The sequence below is a fragment of the Nannobrachium achirus genome (assembly GCF_963921795.1).
Source record: "Nannobrachium achirus genome assembly, chromosome: 22".
NCBI lineage: Eukaryota > Metazoa > Chordata > Actinopteri > Myctophiformes > Myctophidae > Nannobrachium > Nannobrachium achirus.
In genome coordinates, this window is record NC_137829.1 from 29,517,568 (window position 1) to 29,527,444 (window position 9,877).

The window sequence follows — 9,877 nt, forward strand, 5'->3', positions numbered from 1 at the left end:
CAACCTTCAGTGTTTTGGTGGACACAACAGAGAAGGTGATTTCACCTCTGATGGAGGAGGAGAGGAGAGCACTGGAGACTGGAGAGAGGAGAGCCAGGTCATACTAGATGTGATGTGTTAAATCTGAGCCAGGTCATACTAGATGTAGGGCTGTCACAATTATTACATAATCGTCTAATCGTGATTATTTGACCTTATCGCAATTATTTTGTCATAATCGTCATAATCGTGAATGTTGAAAAATGTCCGAAATAGTGGAAATAGCAGATCTACAAGCTCACAACGCGTCGCATCGCGACGCGTTGTGAGCTTGTAGATCGGCTATTTCCACTATCAAAGTTATTTTTTAAGTAGTAAGTTGTCAAATATGTCAGTAATTTATTTGTGTATTTAGGTTATGTGTCATATCTACCATATGCAACTTCAAAGCCTAAAAGCCAAACAGAAATGTAATTATCAACGACAAATACACAATTAAATCGTTAATCGCCAATTATTTGAGTGACAATAAATCGTCATGTAAAATGTCATATCGTGACAGCCCTAACTAGATGTGATGTGTTTAATCTTTAATCATCTGCCTCCATCTCACCATCTCACCGTCTTTATCTCCAACATCAAATATGCACTGTCTGTCCCTCTGTTTAATAACATTGTAACTTAACAATTTAATTTAAAATCTATGTTGACCACATTATCCCTGGCGTCCCTATTTTGTTTTATAAAAGTTTTAATCTGCTGTTTTTGCCATATTTATCGTATGAAGACATGTTGGGCTTAGGGATGGAGCTCGAAACAAGGGTCCGCTACAAATTCAATAACACATTTATTGAGTACCCGGTATCAATACGCTTTGGGCTTATCAAGCTTGTATCGAGCATAGTGGCCCATGACGTCATCTTTGAACAATCAAGACAAGAGGAGATCAAGAAATTATTACAGTACTATTCACAATATAAAGCCATTTAACACTTTTTGCACACTAAGGAATGATTGTTTTAATTTTAATGATAATATTTGTTACTTTTGTCAATTGTCATCTTCATATACAGTATGGTGGTCAGTCACAAACTCAGTCACAACAACTGGCCAATAAAAAGAGATACCAGTTCTGTTCAGAATTTGTCGTCTCACGTTCCACAAAATATTAGAAAACGCTCAATAGTGGGCTTGATAAAAGCCCGGCTCAATAAGCAGGATCGATAAGGTGCTCATTATCAATAAAAAATAACGAGGTCCGTCCCTATAGGCTAACTAGTACTGCCAGTACTTACTAGTAGTAACTAGTGCTAACTAGTACTGCCAGTACTTACTAGTATTAACTAGTGCTATAGTACTGCCAGTACTTACTAGTACTAACTAGTGCTAACTAGTACTGCCAGTACTTACTAGTATTAACTAGTGCTAGCTAGTACTGCCAGTACTTACTAGTATTAACTAGTGCTAACTAGTTGTACTGCTTCTCGCTCCAGTCTGACAGGAAGTGGTTCCGTTACCGTGGAGTCGGTCCAGAGACACAGCGGTCGCCAAGGAAACGCCGAGGATGGACAAACAAACTTTGCTCTGTCGTCTGTCGACCTGAAAGCCCTGCGCGTCCACTTCACCTCCGTCATAAACAGCAACAAAGACACCTGGAGAGGACTGGCTGAACAAGGTGCACACGCATGCATGCTCTCACGCACGCACGCACGCACGCACGCACGCACGCACACACACACACACACACACACACACACACACACACACACACACACATACACACACATTTTCAAGGACGACATTGACCCAATAATCATGCGTCCCTAATCCCATACATTAAGAAACAGCCAATAAGGAGAGAGGAGCATCCCCAAACAGCCCGGAGGAGGCGGAGTCCAGAAAACAATCAAATGCCTCTCCCATCCACAGCAGCGCTGACGGACAGAGAGCCAGCCAATCACGGAGTGCCTCCCCGGATGACTCCGACCTTACTGATCACCTGACCTTGAACGGTGGGAACTTTAACCTCCAACACAGCACTTTATGAAAGTGATCAAATTATAACTTGAATAATTTGGTTTCTTCATTTACAAAAATGATTGATTCATAATTGAAATCACTGGTTCTCAACATCGGGTCCTAGGACCAAAAATGGACCTCTAGAAATGGACGGGCAACCAAGCCAAACCTTATGAATACAAATCAACAAAAACACTTGATAGGAAGCAACTATATAGGTTTAGCATCATTCACATGCATGGTCGCGTTAAAAGGACTATTATATTTTTTGTATTCAGAGCCCAGCCACAAAAACTTCAATGATCTGATTTGACATAGTTGCAGGAGCAGAGCGAGGAGTGAGATAGGTACAGGTCAGAAGGGTGAGGAAAGACCCCAACCAAAAGACAGGAAATATTCTTCTGGCTACTTTAAAAATGTAAGAAATGAACTCAAACAACTCTAATATTATGAAAATCAGATATTAACTGGCTGCTGTACTGTTCTGTTCTGTTCTGGGAGGTCCCAAAACAGAAAAGATCTCAAGATTAAAGTGATTTCATTTAATTCAAATAATAACAAAATGCGCCTGATAGTACTAGTTACTATAGAGTGTTTGGTCCATATGTGGACTTCAGCCTTATCTCCTGTGAGGAGAAAAAAACAGTTTCAAAAACTGTTGGGTTTTCCTCCAATCAGAATAGAGTGGGGCCTTCCTCCAATCATGGTCGAGTCACTTGATCACGATTGAAGGAAGGCCCCCACCTGTCACCTACATGAAAACTGAAACTGAATCTTAAGTGAAATCACTTACCCTACCTTTAATTTAATTTCTTTAATCACAGTATATCAAACGGGGGTCCGTAGCCTAATGCATATAAAAATTAAAAAGATTGAGAATCATTGGTTTGAATAGTGACTTATTGCAAGGTAACTATCATTGAATAGTGACTTACTGCCTGGTAACTATCATTGAAAACTGACTTATTGCATGGTAACTATCATTGAATAGTGACTTACTGCAAGGTAACTTACTGCATGGTAACTATATCATTGAATAGTGACTTACTGCATGTAACTATCATTGAATAGTGACTTATTGCATCATTGCAGGAGACGAAGAGGATATAGTGGAGAATGCCACGACATCGCCATGACAACGGCATGACAAGTTGACAAGGACAATACCTACTGTAACGTTGTTGTTGGACTGTGTGGGGGGTCCCTCTGGGCTCTATAGTAGGGTCTTTTCTGTTTTCTGTTATTGTGGTGATACTAAAGCTTTCCCAGAAAATAGCCGCTCCCAACGTGTGAACGATCGGCTATTTAAGCGTCTTTAGGTTCTCAGAAAAGCGCTATATGAATTTGAGATATTATTATTTTTATTTTTTATTTTTGCATAAATACATTTCTGCCATTAGCTTGGATTCCCCATCGTTGATGTCACTGGCGGGCGGCTTTCTGAACTTTCCACAGACCGACGGAGAAGACAAGAATGGTACCATATTATAATGATCATTAGTGAGGAGGACCAATCATACAAGAGCTGTTGAAAACAGGCAAAGTCATCCTTTAAGTGGTTAATGCATCTAGTTCTGAACACTAGACTAGGGGTCTTCAACAGGGGGTCTGGGACCCCTAGGGGGTTCTCAGAGTTACTACAGGGGGTCCTCCAAATCTTTGTGTGATAGAAGCTTTTTTCTCCTTTTCTATATTAACCACACTAACCAAGTTTATTAAGTATTGACGGTTCAAGTGGATAAATATCGGAAAACAACAATTGACATGAATCCAAAATACACTGATGATTGTGCTGTCAAACAATGAAACTATGGAATCTCTGAAACGGTTGTGGGGGGTCCCTGCTTCATCTCTGTCGCAACTAAGGGGTCCTTGGCCTGAAAACGTTGAAGACCCCTGCGCTAGACATTTAGCACTTCCTCCACTGGTGATGTCATCACTGGGTAGCTCCATTCTGCTCACCATTTCCATACAATTCTATGAAAATAAATAAACAAACAGATATTGATGTTTAGATATGGACATACCGGTATCAATAATTGTCCGTTATCTGTTATCCTAGCTACGGTAAAGATCTATACTCCACACACTAGTACTTACTGGGATCCCGCACCAAGCAGTAATGTAAATCAGTGGTTTTCAAAGTGGTGTCCGGGGACCCCAAGCAATCCTCGAGGGATTTCCAGAGGGTCCCTTGGCAAAATGTGATATTATTATAGCATCAACATCGGCTATCACACCTGTACAACGTTTTGTGATGTGATGCGTTGTGAGCTTTTCAAATACAATTGTGAATAAATATTAAAAAAAAATAAAAAATAAGCAATTGCAATATTTCTGGAACATTTTAACAACACAAATGGGGTTCCCTCCCTGTACCTCATATTTTTAGATGGGGGTCCGTCTCTGTCGGGTGGAAACTTTTCAGGATGATCAAGTAGGGCAAGGTCTTCAATAGGGGGTCCGGGACCCCTAGGGGTTACTAGAGGGGGTCCTCCAAATCTTTGTGAGATAGAAACCTTTTTTCTCCTTTTTTATATTAACTTGAACCCTAGTGTCCATATATTCTGAGAACCTCAGCCAAAAATAGCTGATCTACAAGCTCACAATGCCTCGCGCTGCAAGGCATTGTGAGCTTGTAGTGAAAGGTCAAGTTTATTAAGTATTGACGGTTCAAGTGGTTAAATATCTGAAAACACAAATTGACATGAATCCAAAATACACTGGTGATTGTGCTGTCAAAGGATTAAACTACCGTATATGGAATCTATGAAAAGGTTGTGGGTGTCCCTGCTTCATCTCTCTCTCAGTCTCAACTAAGGGGTCCTTGGGCTGAAAACGTTGAAGACCCCTGAAGTAGGGCATTAAAATGTAATCTACGAAAAAAAAAAATGTTGAAATGCAGAGAACAATGGAGGTTTGTGTCCAACAGCAACAATATGAATTTGGGAGTAGGCTACTTGACATGAAAAAGTTTGAGAACCACTGATAAATGCCGTAAGAGATTTTTTTTATACCCCAAATAGCCCATTGATGGGTTATCAATCCAGCATGTAGTCAGCTTCAGTCAGAAATGATCAGAACACACATGCACGCACGCACGCACGCACGCACGCACTCACGCACGCACGCACGCACGCACGCACGCACGCACACACACACACACACACACACACACACACACACACACACACACACACACACACACACACAATTGCTATTGATGCAGGTGATGAATAAAATGCTGTAAATGATGATTTATGTAACAAAGTGAATTGTCTTGTTAGTGCCATCATTCAGTCCTTGTCTCTTTGTGTATGAGGACATTACTGTATGTTGGACCAATAAACTCACTCCGACAAGACAACATCTCTCTTATATCAATGGATTTTTGACATCTTTGATAATTCGACATACATTGCATGTGTCAGAAATATTCAAAAGGACTCAAAAAGGCAGAAAACGGCAGACGAGAGGCAGAGTAAAATATCACAGTGTAAACTTGGATTAATTCCCGTAAGTATTAGGGATGGGACGATACACGATATCATTTACTGTGATAAAAAACCACTCACGATAATCGTATCGTGGAGATTTAATTTATCGTGATATTGCCTTTTATTTGCCGAGCTGCATATCCGGTACCACTTAAACCCTCTAGAATTGGTAAAACGTTCTTAAAATATACTACTTGATACAGTCTTTGTATCTCTATCAAATGTCTTTGACAAAAAATAGCCGATCTACAAGCTCACAACGAGTCGCAACGCGACACGTTGTGTGTTAGCTTGTAGATCTGCTATTTTTTGGCAAATGTTCCGCCCAGGATAATGGATTTTGATTATCGCGATAATATCGTGATAATTGTGATTTCTTGGGCCACAATAATCGTGAGATGACATTTTCATATCGTCCCATCCCTAGTAAGTATACCAGGCGGTCAGTCATCGAACAGCAAACAATGCAGGCAAGTGCAAGGCAGTGGCTTAATCCAGAGGTCTTCAACAAGGGGTACGGGGGCCCTATGGGGTCCTCTGAGTTATTACAGGGAGGCCCTGTTCTGATGATAACTTTAGTCAAAAATAGCAAGAGCTTGTAGATGGGACATTTTTGGAGAAGGGGTTTGGTGTGGAGGGGAAAAGAGCAGAGTAAGTACAGAGAGAGAAATGTCACGTTTACTAAGTATAGAAGGTCTGAAAAATGCATCAACATGAATCCAAAAGACACTGACGATCGTGCTGTCAAACACCTAAGACTATATGGAATCTATGAAAAGGTTTAATTGTATGCAATGTGTTAGTGGGGGTCCCTGCTTCATCCCTCTGCTCCCAGTCCAGCATGGAAGGACCCTGGGTTAATCCATGAAACAGTCAGTCAAAATGCCACAGTCCAGGATGGATGTCAAAACAAGTGGTTGGTTGGTGGTTCAGGCTGGAACAAAGGCCCTGTTCAGACCAAATCCAGCCTGAACAGAACAGCATAAAACCACGTGGAAACTGTCATTTGCAAATCAGACTTGAATCACATTCCTTAGCCTTGTTCAAAATGAATAAAACCAATGTGACTCATTCCATCTGGACAGAAATTAGGAATTCGGATTTGGGTTGCCAGTCTGAGCAGAAGACAATACTGTGGACAAACTGATAAATGGTGTTGTTGAAACGGAATTCTTTGGGTGGAAACCTCATTATGTCCAAAACAATATAACAAATGCATCAGAATATGAATCTAAAACAATAAAATCAGTAAAGAAAGAAAGGAAAAAAACAACAACAAAAAAAACAACGTGCAGTCCGGGGCCCACCAGGTGTCCAAATGGTCCCTTACGGGTCTGTAACTCTGATAGATAATACAAATGAAATTTGTATCTCAGTTTTTACTGAGACACAGATCACAGAGAAGATAGAAAATAGACTAGGCTATTGTATGTTCTCTTCCACAGTTTGATTCCTTCTTGATTTGTGCAAAGGTTGATTAAATAAACTAAGCCCCCATGTTTCCACCCCCCCCCCCCCTTTTTTCCCCCCCCATTTTCAGCTTTTGTATTGATGTTATTCTATGTAAAGTAGCCTACTATGTTCTAACCGTCTGTCTTTCATTGTCATATGAGATACATAAAGGGGTTCCAGTGTAATCCGTAAAGCTTACGAGGATCTCCTTTTAGTTGACCTTGTACCAATGATTTGTGATCATGAAACTGTACTTTTGTTTCTATTGCAAACTGCTAATAAACTCTTCAATCAATCAAAACATGAGTTATGGAACTGCCAACATCAAGCAGCAGGGGGCGCCAAAAGACCTTGAATAAACTGCAACATAACATGACGTCTGGATTAGTTTTACCAGTGGAGTTCTGGACAAGGGGACTGTCAGTCAGTGATGCTATGAGGAAGAAATACAAATTTTTTTTTTGCTTCTCAAGAAAAAGTGGTCAGCACCTATAAAGGTGTCAGCCGGGGGGTCACCATGCCCTGCTCTGCACATGTTGAAAAGGTGGAGAATAAATTAGGTCTTACGTGGTTAACATGTTTTGTAATAATAATCTAAACCTGCAAACTAACTAACTAACTAATTTACTTTCAAATAACTGTAGTTGAGTAAAACGTATACAACATTTGCCTCTGACATGTAGTGGAGTAGAAGTATTCAAGTATAAACAATTCAATCAAGTAAAGTAAAATGACTCAACATTTTTTACTTAAAGGGACTACACCATGAATTTTCATTTTTCCAATTTTTATGTATTTTCTTGGTGTCCCACCAGCAACTTCTATCCTCACAAAGTCCTATTTCTGACCATTGTGTCTTTCTCAGTTTATGGGCAGATCTATGTTAGCATGTCTCAGAACGGTCCTGATTGTGAAATGTCAGATTTGTGATGTCACAAGGCCTGAGAAGGAGGCAGGAGGAGCTGGGAGAGGGTTGGGGAGGGGTGGGCAGGCCTGAGAAGGAGGCAGGAGGAGCTGGGAGAGGGTTGGGGAGGGGTGGGCAGGCCTGCTGAGCAGGAGGTGGGGAGGAGTGTGGGGCCAAAACTGGCTCAATAGCGCAGTCCTCCCACTCAGGACAAGGTGGTACTGCAGCTGAAAATGCTCTGAAAGCCAGGCAGAAATGACAGGGGCTCTGTATTCAGGAGTGGTAATTTAGCCTCAAACCTTTTCAAAAACGTTTTTGGGACACAAACAGTGTTATATAAATTATTTTTAAATGCATGGTGTAGGACCTTTAAGTAGGCGTACTTGAGTAAATGTATTTACTTCCCACCAGTTCAAAGGTCAGAACCCATTGGTGGTTGATGTAATGTTTATAATTATAAATTGGACAAAACAAAACATAAATTGACTAAACACAGAAGGCAACTGGTTGAATGTGTTTTTTTTGTTTAATAAAGGTATAGCCTAATTACACACAGCCTCAGTTCTGACCTCTGTAAAGACAATACAAGCACAATAGAAACTAGACGGCAGTTCACTATAGACACCAACACTAATATAAAACAAAGCAACATGGTAAACAAGCTGGTGTTGAAACCCAGGAAATGAGAGGGATATTTACCGTATTTCACTTTAAACCTCTAGGGTCATTTTGCGTAAGCAAGAGCACTGGCAGAGCCATTGTTTCTCTATGGAGAGATCAGTGATACTCTCTCTATATATATATATATATTGAATAGCAGATCTACAAGATCACAGCGAGGCACCGAGTGCTGCACTGCGAGCTTGTAGATCTGCAATTTTTGAAAAAGTCGTGAAAATGTGTGCAAATCTTTGAATATATGTATTTTTTAAGCGAACATTTGTAACTCAAATTTTGCTTCTGGAAGGTCCCTGGAACTAAATATTTTGAGATGGAGGTCCGTGGCCAAATACATATCATTTTGGGGGGCCTTCACATGAAAAGGTTTGAGCACCATTGACAAAGAAAATCAAGATTTTGCATATCTGCTATTTTTCAATAGTTAAAGCACAAAATAATGCGTCCCCAGTCTAAATGGGGTAACCCACCCCCCTCCCCCTATGAAGAACATTCATGGGGGGCCCGCAGTGAATACCCAGGGCCCAGAATGTGGTGTGACACCCCTGGTGATACAGTATGTACTGTATGCTGTCTGTAGCTTCATCTTACATAATTCATCATGGCTGCTCATCCAAAACTGTTACTTTTCAAGAAATGGAAGGTTATTTAGTCACAAGCTCTTGTTAACACGTCTCATTAAAACAACAATATTTAAATATTTGTAAAACCCACAGACCAACTTAGCCATTTCATAGTTTTTCCTCCAAAATAGCAATACTAGCACAAGCTATATAGATTGGCTATCTGTGCAACTTTTGCCAGACACTCTTGTAACAAAGTGGGGCATTCATTTAGGAAAAAAAAAACAAAACAAGAAAAAAAAAAAATAATAATAAAAAAGTTGAAATAGAGATATTCAAGGTTTCTGCCCGACAGTAGCGACATTTAGGTTACAATTTATCCTGTTGTAGACACACCACACCAACTAGCAGTACTTTACCCTGTTGTAGACACACCACACCAACTAGCAGTAGGCCTACTTCACATAATCATTTAGACATGGATGGAAACAAACAAAACATTGGCAAACAACCAACAGATATTGGCCGAGTTTCCCAAAGCGATTTTAGCCCATCGTAGCTCACACATGGTCGTCGAGACCAAGCCCTGACCCCCTGGCCCTGTCACGTTCCTGTGTTTACTTGGGTTCGGGCAGAGCGACTTATTTAGCCCCTACAACTTCACCAACATTCAGATTTCACAAAGTGCTTAATAAAGTCTCACTCCTGTCTAAATACGGTACTGCATTCTATAATTATACCTGTATCCTCCATGTTCTTTGATAAGAAGCCTTTTTATCCGATCG

The 9,877-nt window shown here is 40.5% G+C and overlaps 1 protein-coding gene across 1 annotated transcript in view; it reads left to right on the plus strand.

Moving 5' to 3' along the window:
* pde1a (phosphodiesterase 1A, calmodulin-dependent) overlaps positions 1-2,026 on the plus strand; it is a gene marked incomplete at both ends in the record, with an annotated part of 26,236 nt that extends 24,210 nt beyond the window's left edge. Inside the window, 3 exons of the mRNA XM_080752825.1 lie at positions 1-97; positions 1,473-1,654; positions 1,821-2,026. The exon at positions 1-97 is cut by the window's left edge and continues 24 nt beyond it. Coding sequence (XP_080608951.1) covers positions 1-97; positions 1,473-1,654; positions 1,821-2,026 — 485 coding nt within the window. The remainder of the gene's footprint in view (positions 98-1,472; positions 1,655-1,820) is intronic.
* Between the last annotated feature and the right edge of the window lie 7,851 nt (positions 2,027-9,877).